General features: G+C 37.6%; 1 protein-coding gene across 1 annotated transcript in view; it reads left to right on the top strand.

Annotated features, from left to right (window-relative positions):
- Positions 1-24,625, top strand: part of RALYL (RALY RNA binding protein like) — a gene marked incomplete at its 5' end in the record, with an annotated part of 185,647 nt that overhangs the window by 127,273 nt on the left and 33,749 nt on the right. The window contains 2 exons of the mRNA XM_082045576.1: positions 2,327-2,359; positions 21,881-21,928. Coding sequence (XP_081901702.1) covers positions 2,327-2,359; positions 21,881-21,928 — 81 coding nt within the window. The remainder of the gene's footprint in view (positions 1-2,326; positions 2,360-21,880; positions 21,929-24,625) is intronic.

The raw sequence follows: 24,625 nt of genomic DNA, 5'->3' as shown, positions 1-24,625 counted from the left end.
ACTATTTAAATCAAATTGATTTCCAGCCTGAGAATGGATTTAAAATAGATTTTTAATTGCAGTATTTTGTCCACAGGGCATTCTATTACACGCTTTTCATTTGTAAGTAAAATCCACCAGAATGTCCTCCATCAGGATAGTGCCAGGTGCCTCTTCATAACAAAATTTCTGTGTTATGAAGTATGTAAATGTATTGGAACTTTCATTCTTTGCTCATTAGTCTCTTAAGCCAAATGCTGAGTACTTCCCAAATCTCATTTCATTAAGCAGAAAAACAGGAAACAAAAGTGTAACACTAGTTGGGCTTTTCCTCATACAGCAGAGAGAAGCTGCAAAGCTGGTGCAGATGTTTTCCTGAAACAGTGCGATCCACAGCAGGAACAGCTGGTCCATGAAGCTGGTGTGGTTGGCTGCACAAAGTCTGCAGGAGAAGGATACAACCACACATGTGATGGGCCCCATCACTTTATTGCTCTCTGGCAGTACTGCCTAAGCACAGAGGTTTCCAAGTGAAGCATTTTCTTGGTGCTCTGAGGGGTTTGGAGTGCAGCACTGGCAGTCTGGGAGGGAAATCATTCATGACAGCACGGACTGCGGTATTGAAGCATCCCTCTGAGCATGGGGAGACCCAGATTTGGGCTTACACTGTGCTTCCAGGTACACACAAGTCCATCAGTGATTCCCTCTTCAGTTCTCTCACTTCCATGTGGGTCACAATCCCAGAAAGAAATGGGGAGGTCGGGTGGAGCCATGAGGACAACAGAAAAGTTACTATGTTTTGGATACATTTTGGCCTCTCCTCAAGCCTTGTGCAAGTTGCCCTTGCCACTGCTGGAAATCTAAACCCAGGAGACCAGGTTTAAAGCACATTGGAAGCCAGATCTGTGAATGAAGACAGGCTCCTAAGTTATTTCCATTAGTGATTTTGGAAAACTTCTTTTGAGAAGTAAAGGCTTTTGCAGTATTTTTCAATTAAAACAAAATCATATAATCCTTTCAAAAGTACAGTGACAAGTTCACCTTTTGTAAATATCTTTCTGGACAAATGACCAAACCAAAGTGGTGTATTAGTTTGTGAGCTTTTTGGACAAAATCTTTGCTAAATGAATAATGGCTGCACATGTACTTGGCCTTTTTTCTACAAAAGGTGATTTACAGAAAATGTTAATTCTTAAAACATTGACAAATTATTTACAGTCCTTCTGTTTTCAATTAGTCCCGTTGTTTACAGTTCTATTTCAGAGATTTTGTTGTGAGACTGAACTGATTTCAGATATGAGGGTTCGTCCCAAATGAAATGTTCAGTTCTGGATGTAACATACTTCGCTTTGTTAGAAACACTTTGCTGAAAGTCTACAAAAAGACATTAAGTACCTGGGGTTCTTATTCGCTGTTCTCTTAACACAGTACTCTCCGTGAAAATTAGCCCAACAGAACTTCTGCATCATTTGCATGTCATGCAACGTCTCAAAATACTGGAGTTGTAACTTTTCTTTAAATATGTTTATAAAGGACCCTAAACTCACATGCTAATGGTCCTCACAAGGAGCTGATATTAGTAAACTCGTTGCAGCCAGGACACACTACAAAACTAAGGGCAGCCAGTAGCAGGTACCGGAGCAGAAATACAGTGCAATAACTTGGATGAGGATTTTTAAATGTATTCTGGTTGGGTGGAAACTACCAGTAGAAGAGTCTTCTGCCAGTGTGCAAGTGGTACAACTCCTCACAGAGACAGCAGCAACAGCAGGGAGTTGGAGAACAACACTTTTAACAACTGGTTTTATAACCGGGCATGATTCTGGATCTATCAAACCAGTGGCATCCAGTTCCAGGGCAAGGCTGATTGTGGTAGATGGGCTAGAAGTTCTCACAATGAGGAACTGACTATGCCACATGAATAGAGGATGTTGAAAAGCAAACAAAGTGGGTATGGAAACCCTCAAATAAGGAAAGTTCTTACACCTGTAATAAATTTTATATTTAAAGTAAAAAAAAAAAAAAGTAAACAAAGAACTAAGTATTACTACTTCACTCTAGCCTTTCCATGTAAATATCTATACAAGTCATGTGAATCTGTGAAATTTAAAAGGCCTCAATGTGCTGCTCTGTAAATGTTTGATTTCTAAACCAAAGTTCAGTTAGGTAAATGAGATTTTTTTCAGGTCAAATTCCTAGCATAATGGATCAGACCCTTCTATTGTTGTCATATTATGTATTGGATATCGAAGAAATTTGACATGAGAGGAACTTTATTAAATTAATAATATAAATGTTCTGGAAAAAAATATATGTAGATTTAAAACTTCTGTTATTTACTTGACAGACTTGAATCAAAGGAGCCCTTCCTGTCCGTTGGGTAAGTAGGAATATTTGTATTTCCATAGATCTTTTTATCTTCAACTATTATAAAATATTATATAAAATATTACATTGAGCATAAGCATTCTAATTCAACATTATGTTATTTACTGTAGCTAAGCTTAGAAAAAGTAATTTATAGTTAATTAAGTCAAAAACTTGTGGATATCTTACTTGTGAAAAAATACTATGAAGTATGTTTTACCTCTATTGAGCAACAAAAATTTATACTAAAAGACATGTAGAAGTTAAATGTTACACTGAATAGTAGCTGTTTTATTATTTTGTTTCAGTCAGAAACCATTTCAAATATTGCCTATACCACTTGTCTAAGCCCATGAACAAATAAGTAATATTTTGTTTTAAATAAAAGTTTTATGATACTTAAATAACAGGAAAAAAATCAAATTCATAAAATGGAAAAATACCACATTTTAGACTAATTATAGATCTCTTGTACACTGATTTTTATATTATAGCTATTGACTTCATAGCCACTTAAATAGTCATGTGGTCTATATACTAAAATTAGCTCACCTTTCTAAAACTTATTTTTAAATGTGACATACTATGAAAAGAAAACTACCATTATTTTATAAAATGTAGACCATTATATATATTAAAGGTAAGTACCTGTATTTTTCTTCTGAGTCTGAAGTTCATTTTTCATGCACTGTTTTCCTCTTACCTTCTTTCTTTAAATCTTTCCTAATTTCCCTAACATTCTCACTGCCATTTTGTTCTCCTTCAGGTTTCTATATTCTTTACATCTCTTCATTCTCATTTTTGTTTGTTCACAACACTGTACTTCATGCTACCAAGAACACAAACTGCAAACAAAAGAACTCATGCTAAGTAGATATTTAAGTGTTAATTCTACCATGTAATAATGAATAGCTTCCGAATTGCTGTATCAGTTATGAACAAAGAAACTCAACAAATCAGACTAAGCAAGATTGAGATATGTCCTAATTTCTAAGGTAACTTTGGTTTGTTTGAATTTCTTGCCATTTCTACTTTCTACCAACTCAAACTTGTTGAAAAAGAAGTAAATTCTGGTCAAATGGTGGTGATGGGAGTTTGTCTCTTAGTTTTCATGCTTTGAAATGTCCAAATTTGTCACCAAATTCAGTCACTTCTGTTATTTACCTCTCATTATTCCACTTTGTAACTTGTACTATTGAGTTGCTTTTTTAGGCCTCCACTGTCATAAAGAATTGATTACTTGAAAATCTCAACCTTAGATTGAAAAAGAAGTTGAATGCCGTTGTGGCTGAGGAGCAAATTTGAAAGTATAAAAACCTAGGAAGCAAAGACAAGACAATGGCAGCAATTATATTAATAGTAATTACAATAGAATAATAAATCCTGCTTTTGTAGTTGCTGTCATGGTCTTAAGAACTTTGCTGGAAATTTTAACATAGTTGAGGATGACTACCTAAGAAGAAGTGTTATGTTTTATAGTTTTGGTTTGGGTTTGTCTCCAAATGAGTGGGGTGGTGACCACTATGTTAACAAGCATTATCTCCACTGTTGTGTGTGACTTTGTTGCTAAACTGGATTCCTCTTGGGAAGTCTTACATGAATAAATAGACAGAGCTTCTTCCAGGAACTACCAGAAGTTTGCCGGTAATGTACTTGAATTCTTCTTTGCAACTTCATAATGATAAGGGTAAAAAAATGTAAAAATTAATCCCTGCCTCTGTGCTACTTTTGCCTTTTACTCTTGTATTTCATCCACCTCAAAGGAGGGCTTCAGGGAGAGGTTAGAGCACCATGGTCTGAGGAGGGGCCTGTGCCAACAGTCACAGAGATGCTCTTCCTAGTCCCTCAGGAATCAGTAGGTTTATTTGTTGAGAGGATGAGCTCTTGTGCCAAGACCTGTATCCAAGGCTTTAACCCAGACTAACAGCTGCAGTCACCAGGCTTTTAAAATACAGTGTTTGCAGAAGAAATGCTGACTCAGCCTCAATTAGACTAACATGTGGGTGTCCTTACTGCCTTTTGCAGCCAGAGTTGGTCAAAACACCTGTCTAAATTACGTTAGGTTGCCGACATATGACTTGGTCCTGCACACCAGACTTGCGCTCATCTCCCTTCTGCGACAGAGATTTGTTTCCACGTTTATATTATACTGCCTGTAGGGGCTAATTATGGTTTTTCACTTTGTCGTGCTAAGCTAATGACTTCTTGGTTCTTTTCTGTTGTCAATTCTATTGGGAGAGGAAGGGAACATGAAGTGTGGCAGCCTAAGAGTTCAAGACTGCCACATTTTGTTAAGCTCTGCAGGTGTGTGTAGGGCTGCAGCCTACCTGTAAAGAAAAATTGGTTCTTAAAATGATGCATTGTTGCTGCTCTCTCAGAAAGCAGCCAACTAGAGAGACAAGCAGACCCCACCTCTTGCTTTTGTGATTTCTGTCTCAAATGCAGGGAGAGAACAGCTCTTGTGCTGCTGTGGTAAAGGAAATTCAATTTATCCTTCTTTCTAGGCAAAGTTTTTAGCAGAGAAAAATCCATACTTCTTCACTCTCTGTGCAAGATAGGGGCATAATTTGTCACTGAAGTAATGGCAACCTCTTTAATGCAAGTGTCTAATGGTAGCAGTCAGGATCACGTAGAGTATGTTATCATTTTGGGTTAGAATACAAAGCTGAATTTGAGATACATGTTGTCATCCTTTGTCTCTTAGAGGTGAAAATAAAATCCTCTAGGCAAGGCTGAAATATCTCTTAATGTGCTGAACTGTGAGCGTTACCCCACAGGGGCACAGGATGTTATTTGCACACTTCTGGAGTTTTGTGTCCTAATTCAACCTGGGCAAGACAGAGAGCTGTCTGGACTTTCTTTCCTCTTCATATCGTGTAGGGTTCATGTTCATGTAGGGTCAGAATAAAAAAGAAGTGCAAATAGCCAGCATGCCTGGCAGACTTTACCATCAGAGGCAACAGTTCTGGTAAAACTTTGAATGTACATTTAGTTTTAGAAACTGATTCCACCAAAGTGAAGACTACTCACAGTGTATCAAATTATCTTCACACAGAGGTCTTTGAAAGACTGAGACCTGGAAAGACGAGACAGGTCAAGAGGTTAAAAAAAAATTGATAATGCAAAAAGGACAAACTATGAGCCATGTCATGTTCATTCTGCTTTGTAACAAAGGATGTATAATATTTTTTTACATAAAAAATATTTAAAATGCCAACAACTTTTAACTGTTCACATTTGTCATTTTGTTGTCGATAACAATTGTCTCCTGAACAAAAGTATTGTTCTCTCTAGTTTATTGTATTTCTAATCCAGCCACTCATCATTCACCCAGCTATTTCATGGCAGCTGATTCATGGTAACTATCTGCATGTATAAGTTTAGCCCTTGATAAATTACAGATAATACTGCATGCAGATTTATAATTGGTTATCAGTCTGAGCCCTGATATTCAATACTCATTTTGGAAGATGCAGCCATCGCAGCGTCTTTTAAAACCTGTAATAGTATTACACAGCCAAGAGAGACCTTTTCACACTGTAGAAATTCTTTGCATTAATTCTTGTTTATATCTAACTGTAATTGTATGTAACTTTCAGAATATCATCCGCAGTTTAACACATGCAGTGAAAGAAAATCCATCACAGTAACTAATGAATTTGTCAAACTTCTACAAAATTTTGTCTTCTTTGTTAGGTGTCGTTTAATACTATGTCCCATATTGTTGAATTCAGAAGAGACAAGGAGAGTAAGAAACAGAGCTGATTTTCTCTAAGGCTAGTGGGAACTTAGATTCATTTAGTGCCAGCTGCAGAGAATGGGATTACTTCTGGATAAGCAGGCAATAGCTCTTCAGTGAGTTTGTCTTTGAAAATGCATGTGTTTTATACATCTGCTTGTCAGCTGAGATTCAATGTATTTCTCTATCTTTTGTGTAGATGTTAAAAAAAATACAATGCAAACTGCTTCTTCACTCTTCTTTTTAAGATGGGTTGTTTACTATAAACAACAAATTTAGGTGGAAAACCCAGAGAGAGCCATGAAACAAATGCATTGTATGCATTTATTACATGACGAATAGTTGTCTGTTGTGAGAGAACAATAAGAGATACAAGTGAAGTTGGCACTAATTGCTGCATTTTTTGACATTCTCAGTAAAAAGACAAGAGATCTGTATGAACTACTACTTTCCTCACTGAGGCCCTATTTCTAGAAAGTGTATGACAATAGAAAAGCCATGTTTTTTTCAAATTGAAGCATAGTCACAGTACCTTTTGAGCCATAGGCACTTACTTCTAGAAGAGACAGAGGAATTATGGTGGGCCCAGCTTTAGGAAGTGCATCTAACATAATAAAATAAAATAAATAAAATAAAATAAAATAAAATAAAATAAAATAAAATAAAATAAAATAAAATAAAATAAAATAAAATAAAATAAAATAAAATAAAATAAAATAAAATAAAATAAAATAAAATAAAATACCTAATTTTCTTCTGGCAGAATTGTTCCGAGAAATTTCTAACAACTGGACTTTGTCACCCGTATTTCTTCCTCTTGCTCAGTAGTGTTTTCTTTCCCATCAGGCCATTTTGCAGAAGATCTATAGGAAATCCTGCACTCAAACACCACTTTGAAGGATCCCATTCTGAAGAAGTGAGATGGTTAAAAATAAAAAATAAAAAATAAAAAAAACCCTCATTCTTGCAGATTCTCTTAGGAGAATATTCAGTCTCCTTCCAAACTATGCAGGTTCTTTCAGTCCAAAGTTCGTTTTTGTGTGTGCTTTTGGGTGGGGTTTTTTTGCATGCACTAGGTTATAAGGCACAAAACAGAATGTAGCCACATGTCACCTTCTGTACAACAAATGCCATAACACTCATCCTCCATCCTGATTATCCAATAGCACCAGTGGAAGGAGCAGACTGTCACGGTTTCTCTTATCTTTCCCTGTAAGGGCCACCAATAAATCTGTCAAGGTTTAATGCAAGGCGACAATAAACTGTGGCAGATGCTCTCTGTTAATCCACCCCCATCCTCTCCGCTTAGGAAAAGCTGATAAGGAAGGAAAAGGGAGAGAGACTTTTAAGTTGGAAAAAAAAGTTTTAAAGGCTTTACTAATGTTACCAATAAACAGAGAAAATATGCAAAATATACAAAACCAATCTTGAATATCTGGGGTAGAGCAATGTTTCGCCCTCCCACGCGGAGTTGGAATCGCTCTACCGGCTGCAGGGCAGGCACCTGGAAGTCCTGGGTGGGACTTCACAGCAAACCGGAACTGGATTCAGGGATGCAGGGGCTGGAGTCAGGCCTCAGATTTGCAGGCACAACTGGCAGGGTCATCTTCAGATGCCAGCCATGGTTGAAGAGAGCAAGACCCTTGTGATCTCCCACTTTTATAGGGTGTATGACGTGTATGGGATGAAACACTCGGTCAGTTTTAGTCACCTGTTCTGTCCACCCCTCCTTGCAAATACACCCCTCTCGTGGTGGAGTTGGCAGAATTTTATCAGAATTCTTGGTTGTTATAGCAATAAATCTAAACATGGGCCTCTTATGCATTCCATTGGTCATCTTATCAGCTTCAGAGCACAGTGTCCAAAAAAACATACAGTTACTTAGAAGGTACTTAGGAGAACTTAGCTGAAAGGAAAAATCACTAAAAGAGAACTGGTCTTGTTTTTAACAAAACCAGGACACAGACACTATTCCTACTGTTCCCATCCAGCTTTCGAAAATTATTTTCCTTCAGCAGAGGAAAAATATAGAAATATTATATACTGGATGCATTTTGCACTATTAATATGAAACTAATAATAATACCAACCTAAATATAATTTTGTAACTTGTTCATATTCACATCAGGTATTCAGGAGCTGTGTTTTGATGAAAAACATGAGATGACAGAACACACTTGACAATTATTTAAACTCATTGTTTAGAGACAGGCAGTAACTCCTTATGCTTAAAACCACTCAGGTTCTGTGACTTAGATAGGCAGGAGCAAGTCTTGTGCATTTGCAGAGAATAACCTCCAAAACAACCCTCTCTCTAATTATGTGAGGTTTAGCCTAGTGTCAGAAGCAGAAGTCAGGGGACTGCAAGGGCTCTGTGCATGGTGAGGCTGCCAGGGTGGTTCCCAGAGAGACAGGAGGGATTTGGGGGATGATAGCACATATGGAAAGCTGGGGATCTGCGTGTGGAAGATGCTCTATGCAGTTTAATTTCAAGCAGTATTACTGATACATTTCTCTTACAACAATTTACCAAGCACCACAAAGATTAAGCGTTTCTATAATTGCTTGCTTTCCATTATTATAAGACTCTGAAATAGTGGATGAATATCACTGTTCCATAAATTTATAAAAAGTTTATTTTTGTTTGAAGGTATCTCTGAAGAAGAGATTACAAAGCCACAGTAATAATAACACTGGTTTGTTGCTGTTACTGCACTTAGCAGGGTTTTTTTGTAATTACTCAGTGTTTAAAGATCCCAATTTATGTATTTTTCTATTCATCTACCATCTACATAATTATTTGATGGTTCCTCTATTTTCCTGATCTTTTTCATTCTACACTTTCACACACAGAGAAAAATATATATTGCATAGAAAAAAGACTTAACACATTTGGCCAAAAAAAAAAAAGAAAAGTATTTTCCTAATTCCATTGACTTTTATTAGTAACAAACTCAACAAATACGCACCTTAATAAATTATTTTCCCCTCCTCTGACCTTAGTGACATCACTAACAATATGCTTCATAATGAAGAGAGACAATAGAGCATGAGATCACTTTTTTTTCTCTTCCGTTTATTCTATTTGCTTTCCCCTTGTATTTACTCTCTGTTATTTCTGTCATTCAAGAGTACTCTTTCATTAGTAATTCTAGGAAAACAATAGATCTGTAAGTCATTTATGTTCTGGGCTAATGACGAACAATTCTTCAGAATTTAATATCTGTAGTCTCACCTCTGTACAGGAGAGGATGTTCTCCAGAGGAGGGAAAATGATGTGCAAGAGAATGTTTGTGAAGGAAAGTCAGGAAGATGAAACATTCTGGTTGGAGGCGGGGGCAGGGAGGAAACTGAAAGGAAATAAACAGGGATGCAGGGCCGTGAGGATAGAAATTGATTACACAAAGAAGAAAAAAAGGGAGGTATTTTACACACAGTTTACTTCAGACTCACTGGGTTTTGTCCAAACAGTAGTCACTGACCCAGGAGTTATAGAAAACAGTGTTTGGAGAGGTCTGTGTTAGCACCATGTTCCTATTTCCTATTTCTGAGGTTTCAACGTAGCATCTTGGTCCACCAGTCTCTGTGGGCTTCTGTGAATATGCACAGCTTAGTGTGGCAGGCTAACAGGCATGTGAAACAATTTCACAAATGAGACCTAGCTCCCTACTCACACCTCCTCTGAAAATCAAGACAATTTTTCTTCCTTTGTATGCCTATTGTCATATGAAAGACTTACTTTATTTTCATGGGTTTCCAGAACATTGCAAATAAGTTTTAATACAATATCTTCACCATGATAAATATATTGAAACATATAGCAATTTTGAAGTTTGATGTTTTGAATTTCAAATTCCCTATGATGCTGTTCAAGTCAGTCAATCTGTATTTGTCCATTGTTGATCAGCCTGTGTTGCTCTTACTACTTTTGTATGATAGTAATAACTGAAACTTCTTAACATAAGTTCTTAGGGTGCTAGGGCTTGTACAAACATTTGGAGAGGATCTGATGACTGTTCCCTCTGATTCCACCTTTGGAATGAGTTTAATCTTTTTCAAGTGAAATCTGAGATTGGTTAATCTACCTGACATACTACTTGCAATTGTGCTAGAAGAGAATGGTGGGATAGCAAAGAGAAAAAGGGTCATGTCTTCCCTTCTATTCATGTGTTCTCATGACAGTATGTATGTACCCTCTCTGAGTTTAAGTGGGACCATCCTTTCACTTCCCTGTTCCAGGTTCTGTGCTGAAGGGGAGTGTACAACCCTAAGGATGAAGATTTCTACCCTGAATAGGAAGAGGGAAAGATTTTTTTTTTTCTTTTTATTCTATCATAATTTCACAAAGAATCACAGAATCACAGAATGTTAGGGATTGGAAGGGACCTCAAAAGATCATCTAGTCCAGTCCCCCTGACAGAGCAGGAACACCTAGATGATGTAACATAGGAAGGCGTCCAGGCGGGTTTTGAATGTCTTCAGAGAAGGAGACTCCACAGCTTCACTGAAGCATTGTGTCCCACATAGAGCTGCATCACCAAAGGTGAGATCAGGGAAGAAATGCAAGATGTCCTCAAGAGACGCTGTAAAGTCTCCATTCACTGAGGTTTCCAAGTCTCAGCTAAGTAAAGCCATGGCTGACCTGGTCTAGCCCTGGATACAGTTCCCCCTGGGGCAGGTGGCTGGACCAGATACCTTCTAGAAGTCCCTTGCAGCTCTGTGAATAGGCAGGAGACCCGCATCAGGTGTTGGACACATTGGATGTGCAGTGATACCTTCAGCCTCTGATTCCCCTCTGTGAAACTGGGAGAATGGCCCCTCCCAGGGTGTGAAGTTTGTTAAGAGAGAAGGCAGTGCAGAAAGAGGCACATCAGAGAGAAGCATTGCTGACGCAAAGCAAATTGGAACTCCTACTTCTCTCTCATATCTGCTAGAGGTTTTTTTAACACATATTAAGCTTCAAGCTAGGAGACATGGTCTTTAGAGCTGGTCTGTCAATGGTCTTGTCCATGGTACTAAGGAACACCAACTCACATCTTGCCTTATTGGATCATCCAGCTGCATATTAGCATGCTGCCATTTACCCCTCATTCAAAATAAAAATCAGAATATGTCCTGATACTAGACAAGTTTCCAACTAGTAAAATGAATCATATCTTACTTTATCTTCTACCAAAGTAGCTTAATCTGAAATCTAACCTCATTTACAGACCAGTTTTCAACTACATTGGTATAATGCCTTTACACACCTTAATTTGAAAAGAAGCAGGATGATGTTTTGGGTATTTAGGGTCATATTCAGTAGCCTCTATTTGGCCCAAAGTGATGTTTGGGTCTTGATTTTGGCCATTTTGGTTTTTATTTGGGGCTTTTTCAGTTTCAGTTATAAGCCGCAGTTCAAAACTAATCTGCAGTTATCCATTGGGCTTTGGAATGTTTTTTATCTCAGGGTCAAGCTGGGTTCTTATAATTCTTATCATTCTGCAAGCCAAAGTGCAACTTTGTCAACATAAGCCATACACACCCCCATGTGGGTGTACACACAGTTGTAACATGTTGTAATAATTTTGCTGATGAGCTACACAAAAATAAATAAGAATTAGGTCACAAGTTTTATGGCCACTAGTATGCTGAGTGTCATTGATAACAAATTAATTACTGTGCTTCGATTATTTTTGTTTGTAAAGTCTTCAGCTTTGGTGCTGAATTCATGTAAGGGTCAGTTTTGTTCAGAGACAATAATTTCTTTTCAGCTACATGTTAGATTAGAATTAAAAGTTGGAGGATGTGCCTTAAATGTGGAGTAGAAATGTCGGAGTAGATCTGTCATGCATCAACAGCAACTGACAGTTTGTATTGCTACAGTAGTGACTCTGCAGCTAATAGTAGAGTATTTGCTTAATTTAAAAAGTATAAACCGATTTTCAACAAATATAAATTTATTTGGTTTGGTTTTTCTTTTCAGTTGCCTCTAATGCTTTATACAAAAACAATCTTCCTGAAGTCCATCACACTTGGGTCTTGTAGCTCGTATTCTCAGGGGTAAGGATGGGAGGCTGAATCAGCTTTTGTCCTGTAGCTACTTTGTCAAACATTTTCATAACCACCCAGATAGCCACCAGAAAGTACTTGTAAGTCCAAGCAAATTAGGAATTTTATCAAAAGCAATAATTTGCCGGGAAGTACCTACTAGGTATGGCCTTGTTTATTGTCTTGCCATCTAAATCAAAGGACAGAAACTACAGGTAGGTTTCCAGGCACACTATGAACAACAAATAGTCAAAATGAAAAATTACCAAGTTTCAGACTGCATTTTTCCTGTGAACTATTTGTTGACTACCTGAAAATAGAAAACATCTTCACAGAAATTAGGATCAATATGTAAAGAAGGAAAACTGAACTATTTCTCAGATAATGTAATTCATCCTGCAGATCTATCCTTTTTTGGTGTACAAGAGAATATGTGATAGAAATGGAAGGTACATCTTCTGAGACAGTGAAGTTAGTGAAGCAAAACTGAGGGTTGTTAGTGTGGCTTATATAGCAGTATTATGTCAAGTGTTCACATTTCTTTGATAGAGATAGAGGAACCTGAGAGATAGAGCATAAGGCTTTGTTTCCTCACAAAACTAATGTTTTTATTCACATACACACATGTTAATAATGATTAAATCTGAAATCAAATATTATTTGATTTCAAGTAGACCTTGCCTAGGTGTCAGTAGTTCATGTTCTCGCTGATACCTTATAGGCTATAAAACTGTCTTGCTGTATAGAGCATTCATAGAAAAATAACATTCCAGTCATGTAAGTCATATAAGGGTGAGTAACGGGAATGTGGTTTTGCTGGGAGAAGGCAAAAATTGTGTGAGGGGAGTTCAGCAAGAAGGTGAGGGAGGGAGAAGGAGGGAAGGGAGAGAGAGAGAGGGATCTTAACAGCTTTAATTCCTTCTCAGAGTCTTGTGGTTTGGGAAGAGATGCTGGAGGCAATTCTCAGCACTAAATTGCTATGGTAGCTTGATTCAATAGACTATACAAAAACAAATTTAGGCTAAGATGTGTCTATATTGTTAACTTCTAATGTGCATTTCCCACAGTGATAAAACACTTGAAATGCAACTTTCTATAAATGTTTGCTAGCCTTGATGCATACCAGTGCAAGCAAAGCCCTAATCTGACAGGGCCTGTGGCCACATGATATAGGGACACATGCTAAAGAAAATGGCAATAATGGAAGCACAAAGCTCCCCAAGCCCTCTTTTGTGCAGTCATTTTCTTATTTTCTAAATTGTTATGAAACTCATCTGTATGGAAAATATGGATACACAGATCATTGTCTGATAAATGTTTAAGATAAATAATATATTTCAGATAAATAATTATATCAGATCCCTTGATTTCAACAGCTTTATTCTGGCTTTACAGTGAGGTAGTTCAGAGTGGCGACATTTGAATACCCTACTGTAAATCAAAAGGTCTTTCCAGTGGTATTTTAGGAATTCCTCTGGTTTATGACTTTTTTATTCCCTTATAGAAAATAAATTTTGTTTTCTTCACTGTGTATACAGAAAGTGAATGGACAGAGGCCCTTCCAGAGCCCCGAAATATTAGGAAGGGGCACAGATTTGTTGGAAGCCAAGGAAAGTGTGGTCAGCATAGTTAACACTTCTATAGAGGATACACAAGTGGTTGTGTGATGCACAACTGCCTTTTCCACTCATCTCCCACCAGACTGGAATTGAGTCTAGTCCTGTACTCAGTTACAGAAGAATCCCCTTTGTATCGGGTGCGCATCCCATATCCATTTACCATGGAAATTATTGCACAATGGGTCAGGAATACGAGAATGCTTTGTTGGATTCACAGTATCTGCTATTTCCATTTATATTGTAACTTCATGTGCAAAGTGCACTCTTGGAAAAACAAGTAGTATGTCTTGTCTTCACAAGCCGTGTTCAGGACACTGACAATTATGCTCTCTTTCATGTCTCCATTTTGCTGCTTTGAACCTTGAGCTGCTCAATCCAAAATAATTAAATTTCATGAGTAAACTTAGTGTAATTGAGAACAGACTTAAATTTAATTTAAGCCTTCTGACAGTTTGAAAAGAAGAGAGGAAAACATGCTGCAATTTACTACAAATCTTTTTTTCTTTACATAAACTCTGACAGTGTCACATTGTCTTGATTAATCTTTTGTGAACTGTGCTTTTCTGTTTCAGTGCTTCTAAGACAGCTACTCTGAAGGGTGCCTAAAGTTTTCACAGATCTGTGTTTGTAATCTTAAGTCTTTCAGCTCTGATGCTACCACTGTGATTTTAATTTATCAATCTGCTGTTTGGTGAAATGTTGTAGAAATGCTTTAAAACCTAAATCCATCTCTTATTCCTACACCTATCAATGACAGTCTTCTGTACTTTTCAAACAAAGTTGAATGATACTCCTGCAATGCATACAATATTGCTAATATATTGGACAATCACTCACATGTGTATGGTTTTTGGCAGTAGTACCTTGAATACACCGAATTTAAAACACATTTTTAAGAGCCAGGACTCATTACTCTTCTACTAAGAAAAAAATACCATCTGGACATGAAGAATTTCCCAGTCAATACAATTAAAGGACACCTTGTGAAATCATAAGGCCACTGGTTAGGACACTGGAAAGCTTTTTCATTACCTTAACTGTATGTCCCTATAGGAAATATAAGTAATTGGAGATTACTTTATATGACAGGAAAAATAGTTTAACAGCAGGAGGAGAAAAGTCAGGGAGACATTAAATATATTTACTCAGGTTTCTTCACATAGAAAAGTTACTATTCTCTTTCTAAAAAGCATCAGGCTAACAGTATTAAGCATAGACTGCCACTGTAGCCACAGTAAGTAGTTTGTATTAGAAGTAATTCTAATGCTCAGCACTCAGCTGTACTGAAAAGTGTTGGGGCTGAACTTTGCCTTGAAATCCCTCCATCACTTGTTCCTGTCTGGCTGCCATAAACAGCTCCCAGACCAGCTCAGAGACTGAACATTAATCTTGATGTCTCTGCTATCCTGTGTTTCACAAGCTTTGCCTAATCCTCTACAGGAAAGAGTATAAATAAACTTGATTACTTAATTGTGTACATGCAAGTTTTAATGTTTGACCAAGTTTTGCCTAGAATTCAGATTGGAGAGAAAGTTCAAGGGTTTTCCTAAAATACGTTTCATTGGGAAAACATTTTTAAGGAGAGAAGATGAGGGTGAAGAAAGGATGTATCTGAAGACAGACAAAAATACAGCCTAATCATATTGCAAATAAATTCTGTCTAGTGCCTGCAGAAAGATACTTTAATGGAAAATGGAGTACTGTATGTCAGCTATTTTATGTATACCTCTTCCTCGGACAGGCTGTACCTCTTCAGATTAGATTTGCCAAAAACTTCTCAGTTTTGTAGAAGAAGATTATCAGTTTACAGTACTACATTCCTTGCTGTACTTTTTAAAACTTGGCTCCATACTTCTTCCCCAACTCAGGAAGAAAAAATCTATCTTGCACTTATTAATTGAATGAACATGTCAAATTAGAATAAAACTTTTATTAAAATGGTTACAAAATTACCATGAAAATTAATCTGTAATTGAAATATACAGATAGTAGGTTATATTCAATTGGTATTTTGGGACAAGTGATTGGGGATTTTGGTGGTTATTTTTTGGTTTTAACTATACCTGTTTGCCCTCATAACTGCGTTATGGAAATGAAAGTAAAATATTTTCTGCAATTATTTTTCCTCTTCTGGCTCTCTTTTTTCTATAAACCTCCAAGAATGTATTTGTTAAAGGAATCACTGACAAAATTTGCCTTTTGACAGTAAGTATGTCAGCAAAAAGCAGACTCTGGAGACTATTCTCTTTCTCTGCAGAATATACAGCCTGAACTGCAAAACAGAAAAGTCCTTCCTACTAGCATCCTCAGCCTTAACTAAAATCGAATAATCTCTAAATTAGGGGTGGGATTCAGCCCACCAATTTAATTCATGTCTTTGGAGAGTGTGGGTAACCATCCACTGAAAAGTGGCCTGAAATCTCCACCCTTCTTTTTCAATAGCTCATTAAAGTCTTTGCGATCTGATTTTCTAACAGGGAAAGTTTCCACCTCCTGATGCTTGTTCTCTAAATCATCTAGTTACCCTCACCCACTCCCTTCTTTTAACATCACATCAGTTTAGATTGATTCTCTTCTGTACTCAACAGGAACAATTTCTAGCATTCTTTTTACATGACAAGGGAAATGATTTTACAAGTGACTGGAATACTAGACTCAACAATTAGGTTGATATGTGCCTCCTAAAAAGAGTTTGATTGACGGAATATTGCTTTTGTATTTATTATTTTTATCCTGCCCTGACAACAGAGAAGCAATTGACAGTGTAAATGGTGATAGCACTGTCAATTGAATTAAGATACATTATGCCCATTTTGTCAACATTTATGATTTACGAATACGTCTTTGTACCCATGGAAAGAAAAATAGATATTAGCCAAGGCTGACTCACATGCAAGACAGAAATTCTTGCTGCCACGAAAATAACAAAAGCTATTTCTGCTCTGTTCTGCATTAACTATTCTAAAGACAGAATAACTCCAATGAAGTCAGTTACACTCACCAGGGTTTGGAGCCATGTAAATTAAAACAGAATGTGATTGTTAGTTTATAAAAATGTTTTGTGGGCATAGAACACAGAACAAAACCAAGATTACGCAGTAATAATATATTTTCAATATACAATATAGTCAGATAAATAAAGGCCATCCATAGGTTTATTTCAAAGATGCAGAAGTATAATTTTGCATTTGCCTGATTTACACACGTGCAAGTGCTGATATGCATAGGAAATTCTAATATGTACACCATAATAAATCTAAAAATACGGTCTTTGGGGAATCCTTTACTCTTTAGGGATACACAATTTAAAGCAGGCTTAGTGTTAAGTGAAGTGAAGCTAAAGAGACCACTGGTACAAGATTCTCTTGGTGATACTTGGTCAGAAAAAGGAAGCATGACTTTTGCTTAACAGAAATACACTTTATTGATGAGTTTTCTTTGCTTCAGTGTGAACATTACAGTGGCTTTTACTGTCTTCTGTTTTAATAGCAGCATCATGCACCCTGTTGTTAATATTGCAGAGATAGCATATGTTTGTGGGTAATTAATCTGCCTGTTTACAGTGCCATTAGGAAACTGCTGACTCCACCAGTTCACAGGCTCATTTAAACCTTTCTCTGCTTCTGACTTGCTGAGTATTTGGTATTCAACACCATGTGAGCGATTTCCTGCAGCCTCCGTAACACAGGTTGTTGGGTTGCTAAGGAATAACTCTCAAGAGGTTAAGAGCCCTACAGTCACCTTGATCTCAGTGCCAGTGATTATCTGTGCTAATTTTCTGCTTCATGTTTTATATCTCAGCACTGACCAACACTTATGTCTGTCCCTTGGCATGCATAAGTGTGAACAATTATGTCTGTAGATGGAGTGATGTGCTGGTTGCTTTCACAGTATAATCTATTTAATATATTATTACAAAAGAAATATTATCATTCAACTATAATTAAAAATTTAAAAAAAAAAAAGAGAGGAAAAAAAAAAAACAAGTAAGATCAGTTGGAAAAATAGAAGAAACATTTTTTCTCCTAGGTCATCCATTTTGGGTTCTTTTCATTGTTGTTAGTTCACAGACTTTTCAGTACACATGCAGGACAACTGCTTCACAGCCAAGAGGACTAGAACCTACCTTTATAAAACCCCAGACCTCTAAGGGTCTCACACAGTGTCTTGCATCCCTGGGCTATTAACTCAGCAGTCACAGTGAGGGACACTTGACACCAGGAGCTACAGCATGTTGTCTCTTTGTCGCCTGTGCTGCCACATCTGCAGGTAGAATTTCAGAAAGGGAAAAAGAGGCACAGATCATGGATATAAAGAAGGGTCCATATCAAGATTTCCCAAAGCATTTAACCCACCCTCCTTTACCTGTTTGATTGCATAAAGGTCAATACCTACAGATAAGGTCCTACAGTACTATTCCTCTTCTGTTATTTTATTAAATAGCATGGAAGGATATATGTCTTTCCTCGATGATCAACACTTGAATTCCATCAACTTTCTTCAAGGAGACTAAGTAATGGGAAAGGGGAGAGGGAACTGAACCCCTTGCTCTGTTGAAAGCTTATCGCATCCCATTCACCTCTAGTACCTCTAGGTGCTATTCCTACCTCAAAGGTCAAGTAGCTGTTACCACACCTTTGCCAGTGGTCCCAGGTAAGGGGTCTCTATATGTGCAGAACTGGCTCTTTCACCCTCCATATGAATGGTACTTCCACACAGAAATGCCTTTTGCCTGTGCGGAGAGATCCCAAATGGTCTGTGGGAAAGCAGGGATTCGCTCCTCACCTCTTGCTGGAGTCTCCTTCACCCATGGGACTTAATCCACACGGATGCCCTTGAATTGTGATGATCTCTTTTGCAATAAACTCAGACTAGAAATGGAAGCAAATCGACTCCTGTTAGCTTGTCAATGATACTAACAGGCTGCACTATTAAAAGCCACAATTATGTTTGCATCTCATACCCCAGCCATGAGGTCAGTAACCTTTTGGCAGAGAGACAGTTAAGAAGGACAAATTGGAGAATGTTTGTAAGCAGCTAAAGCCACATGTATACCCATTTCAGAGACTGACAGCCATGCAACATACAGAATACCTGCAGTTATCTCTTATCTTGGTAGCAAAGGATGCTACTGAACTAAACCATGCAAAAATGCAAAGCACTTTAAGGTTAGAGGCAACATCTGTAGCAGAGCTGTCTGGATAGCTTACGCTGTAAAACGCTGTATGAAAACCACTGGGGTTTCTCAGGGTGAAAATTAAAGATGTGATAACAGTATCAGATGCTTCTGAAGCAATGAAATTTTTTTAAAAGGTAATATAAGCAACCCATAAAAATTTACTATAATTCATAGATTACACTGCCATGTGAGACTAATGAGACTCAAAAATGTGCTTCTACTTTTTCCTGCTCTGGTTCCACAGATAAATATTAGACCATGTGGGCTGAAACTGTCTCTTGCAAAGCTGAAGGAAAATAAAGAACTGAGTTCAGTTTCGAGATTGAAGTTACCTGAACAGAGAACAGAGAAAAAGAGATTCTCAGAGGCTGACTGATGTACAAAACTGCTTCTCTCAAAAGAGAAGTATTCTCCCAGATGTTACATTAAATAAAAAAAATAATTGGAAAAAAAAAAAAAAAAAGACAGTAATTTTTAAAAGATAATCCACATTTTTCAATGACGTAAAAATATTCTACATGAAGAATGCTGTGACAGGATCTCCTCAGAGGTACAGTGACAATGGAAGAACAGGAGGGAGGGAAGGAGAGGAACACTTGGTTGCCACACCACAAACCCTTCCTTCATTTTGCCTACCCAAAACCTCCACTTCTTGTGACTACCTTCATCCGAGGAACCTGCTAGCCTTGCCCAGCCACTCAAACTTCTCCCAAGCCTACTGACATTTTTCCCACAGGAAAATATCGCTGCCCTTCAGCCTTACTCTAGCTGATGCAAAGTGAATTATTTTCCATCAGCTTCACGGTTTTCAACCTTGAAAAACTGAATTTATCTGGTCTTTATGCCAATTAAATAAATGTCACTCTGGGTAAAAGGTTTCATGTGACAGGCCTTTTAAATTTAATTTTTTTTCTACTGTCTGTTATCTTCTACTTAAAAACTCAAATTGAATATTAAGTATGGGGTTATTGCAGCTATTAATCATTCGGCTAAATAAAAACACTAGCAAACTGTGAAGAGCTGTAAATAAAATAATAGGTTTGCTACCTGCTTAGTTCCATGTAGACTGGCTATGGAGTGAAAGACAATATAAGAGCTGTTGCGTAGTTTAGGGAAAATTTTGCTAGTTTTGTTTTAAGGTAAGATACAGAAACTTGATCACTATACAAGGTTTAACTATTATTACTAAATGTTATCTTGCTCCTTCTGCCACACACACCTTACCTGCTTGCTGAGTTCTAGTCTCCCATGGCTTTTATTTAATGAGTGTTTCATATTAAATGCGTATAGGGCTTTCATTTCTCAAATAAATTACCAATGGGACTACAGTTGTCCATCTGACCAGGTGAGTCTCATGATCTTCACTGCTGATCCAGTATAATGTAGGTAGATGGTACAGCTTATCCTGTCACTAGAGGTTTGGGCATTTGCATTCAAGGTAGATGTGGCAGAGATGGAAACTGTTCCCCAGCATCCTGCTTCTTTAATAGATGTTTTTGCCAGTTGCAGACAAAGGAAATTGCAAACCCTCAAAATCAAAGCACTGGGATGAAATTATTACTGAGGTAATTTAAGCCAGAGTACTCTAATTTTCCCCACATTTAAGTGTGGGGGAAAAAAAGTGCTATATCACCCTCTGGGATATAGCAAAAGGAAGAAAAGGGGAAAGAGGCATAATGTGATGAGGAAAAACAAACCCAAAGGACTCCAGAATTCTCGACCCCTTCTTCAAATTGTGTACTAAAGAAAAAAATTTTAAAAAGAAATTAAAAAAAAAAAAAAAAAGAAGAAAAAGAAGACATTTTGCTCAATGTTCAAGAACAGAAATTATCCAGAAGTCCATTGCCTGGAAAGACAAACTTCATTAATATGTAGCTACCAACATTCATCTCCCTTTATTTTCTGTGAGTATTTTCTTCTGTGCTTTGACCTACCTTTCTGCTTTCTTATTTAAATCTTCTCCTTTTCGTGATACTTTGTTCATGCCTTTCATCCTTCACTATTCATAACTGTCCTTCTCAGGCAAGTGAAAAACTTAGGATTTGTGTTATTAGTCCTTCATCAGGCAGATTACAAATCCCTTGTGACTTTTCCATGCAGATCATTTACTAGCTCTTTGGTTCTATTTTTTTGGATGTGTGAAATAGATAGCCTTCATTGCTATATCTTCACCATAAAGGTAGAAAGTTGTTAATGGAATGCAAAAATAGGAAGAACAATTTAGGATTGACTTTGCAATTGACAGCTCAAAAATAGTTTTCCCCTGGAACTTTGCAATTTCCTACCTATACTTATTTCCTTTGATGGTGCCTTTCTTTTCCCAGATTGGCATATATATTCCCTTCTGAATCTGAGGGGAAATGCATCTCTGTAACATTTTCACTTGCATCATTATGTTCCTAACTTTTTTCTTTTCCTCTTTTTGATGAAAGAAGATTTGGCAAACTCAAGGACCAACAGTCCAACCCTTTTTGTGTTTCTCATAAATCAAATTCATTGTCTTATCTCTGCTTACCTACTTGCTCATTTACCAATCTTTCATGTATTTAACAGTGTTCCTAGTCCACTGATGATGCTATGTTAGCCCACTGATGATGCTATGTTAGCCCAGCAAACAGGAGGGCTTCCATATTAAAGTCCTCACTTCATTTCATCACTCAAAGAATTAGACTATTATGATCCCCTAACTACAGAACTGTCCCATTGTGTTAATCTTTTCTATATGTGCTGCCAACTGTTTACACTGTTCTGCTTGCCTGAGACATCACATTTCCAAATACACTACAGTGATAGCTGACAACAACATTGACAAACGTAATGTAGAGTGTATGTTTGAGGAAAAGAAGTGGAAGGACTTTGAAGAAGGGGTTGGAATGTGAGAGTAAGCCAATAATACCACAAATGTTTTAATCACTGTGTATTTTTCTCTAAACCAGTTCGTTCTTGTTTTTCTATATTTTTCTACAGTGGTTATGTCTTTGATTATGATTACTACAGAGATGATTTCTACAATCGGTAAGTGTGGTTATATTTCTGTACATCCTACACCATTTCTACTCTTTGTTTATAATGTAATCACATCATTTGGTTAGACAGGTCTGTTCTGATTTTCAATATTATTCGTTTCATTATTTCTATTGTGTATCAGAAGATGACTATTTGAATATATCACAAACAGCTAAGATTACCACCACCAAATGTGTGCTCATTCGACAGCTGTTTTGGTCTTATCCTTCTCTAAGAGCTTTTGGGGCATTTTGTGTGCTGAACAGTTTAATGGCAGTTTAGCTGCTTAATGTTTCTTCCTTCAGAGTTCTTCCAGGCTTACTTTCCCTGGAGTATATAGCAGCTGTAAATTTTTTCAGTATGACATGCATGTCTTTGTCTTCTCATCCATGTGTATGAAAAAATATAGAATGTCTCCTGAAAAATGTGTCTTCAAAGAATGTTTAGAAGTCTAGAAGGACCTTATCATAGAATCGCTTTTGTTGGAAAAGACCTTTAATATCATCAAGTCCAACCATTAACCAAATACTGTCAAGTACATGTCTAAACCATGTCCCTAAGGACCTCATCTATGTGTCATTTAAATACCTCCAGGGATGGTGACTCCACCACTTCCCTAGGCAGCCTGTTCCGATGCTTCACAGCCTTTCCTGTGAAGAAATTTTTCCTAGTATCTAGTCTAAACCTCCCTTAGCACAACTTGAGGCTATTTCCTCATGTCTTATAGCTTCTTACTTGGGAGAAGACACCAACACCCTCCATGCTACAACCTCCTTTCAGGTAGTTATAGACAGCAATATGGTCTCCCCTTAGCCTCCTTTTCTCCAGGCTAAACAGCCCCAGTTCCCTCAGCTGCTCCTCATCAGACTTGTGCTCCAGATCCCCCACCAGCTTCATTGCCCTTCTCTGAACTCTCTCCGGCACCTCAACATCTTTCCTGTAGTGAGGGGCCCAAAACTGAACACAGTATTCAAGGTGCAGCCTCACCAGTGCCCAGCATAGAGTGATGATCGCTTCCCTAGTCCTACTGGACACTCTGTTTCTGATACAAACCAGGATGCTGTTGGCATTTTTGGCCACCTGGGCACACTGCTGGCTCATGTTCACCCGACTGTTGACCAATGCCCCCAGGTCCTTTTCTGTCCAGCAACTTTCCATCCACTCTTTACCAAGCCTGTAATGTTGCACAGGATTGTTGTGACCCAACCGCAGGACCCAACACTTGGCCTTGTTGAACCTCATACAATTGGCCTCAACCCACTGATCCAGCCTGTCCAGATCCCTCTGTATGGCCTTCCTACCATCCAGCAGATCAACACTCCCACCCAATTTGGTGTCATCTGCAAATTTACTGAGGGTGCACCTAATCCAGATCATTGATGAAGAGATTAAATGGAACCAGCCCCAGTATTGACACCTGGGGAACGCCACTCATGACTGGCTACCAACTAGATTTGACTCTTTGGGCCCGGCCAGCCAGCCAGTTTTTTACCCAGTGAAGAGTATGCCCATCCGAGCTATGAGAAGTGAGTTTCTCCAGAAGAATGCTGTGGGGAAAGGCTTTTATAACGTCTGAGATTTCTCTATGTAAAGCAATGGACAACAGCAGGAGAGCAGTTTACACTCTGAAGTTATTGTGCACTATGTATCTTTCTGCTTTAGAACACTGTAGGAAAAATGTAGAAACAATGGGGTTTAGTTTTGTTTTTTCCTGGTGTTGATTCACTTTGAGCCACTAATTTTATTTTTGCTTGTAAATGACCATGTTCACTTTGGATAGAGCTAAAAATAGTGAGCTATAAACATATGGAGTAAAAGCCATCAATGTAGTTTAATCCTGCTCACCCCAGCCTTGACAGCAGGAGCAGCTCATGTCCTGTAAAAAGGTAACTTCTACAGGCTTGTGCTTACTTTCCCCAAGATTACTGCTCCAAAACTGCTCCATTTCGGTGGATTTGTGTGTTTTTTAAACAAAGTACTGTTTATGATCTATGCCACCTTAATATTAAAGTTACGTTCCTTTAGTTTTTTCCCTAATTCTGTATATTATGGGTAGCACAAGTGAACAAATACAATGGTTACATTTCCACAATAAAATAAGTACTTAAAGGATATTAAAGCTTGTTTCTGTGGAACTTGGTGTCTGTCTTGGTCATTGTCTTATTATGGAGAAGCACTGACAGTTAAATGTGTCCATAAATGTATTCAATAGTATAATTTTCTGATTTAGAAATCTTTCAGGATTAAGACAGCAGAACTTCTATGGTAGAAAACCCAAATGTGAGGTTGGCCTCCCAAGGCTAGACATGCTGATCTATTCACAATAAAAACCTTAGAAAGTTAAGGATCCCTGTTAGATCCAAGTTAATGGAAGTGGAAGATAAAAAGTTCTGTGTGGTAGGCATGGAAAAGGAAATCCCATGGAGAGTCCAATATACTGTCACCATGCCTATTGGAAATCTAAATCAAGAAATATAGTCATGTTTCTTTGAATTTCCAAGCTTCTGAACTTTCTGAATTTCTGTGTTTTACGCCAAGTGCTAGGTCTTGTTTTCTAATATTCATTAATTTTCCAACCTCCCTGAAAGGACAACACACCTATCTTATCTTGACTAAAGCAGTGGTAGGTCAGAAAAGGGTGGCAAAAATAGTTAGTGCGGTTAAATAAAATCCTTATGGAAGACAAGATTGACAAGATCAGGACTG

This window comes from Streptopelia decaocto (genome assembly GCF_964273445.1).
Source record: "Streptopelia decaocto genome assembly, chromosome: 2".
NCBI classification, from domain to species: domain Eukaryota; kingdom Metazoa; phylum Chordata; class Aves; order Columbiformes; family Columbidae; genus Streptopelia; species Streptopelia decaocto.
This window is presented reverse-complemented; position numbering and strand designations above follow the sequence as displayed.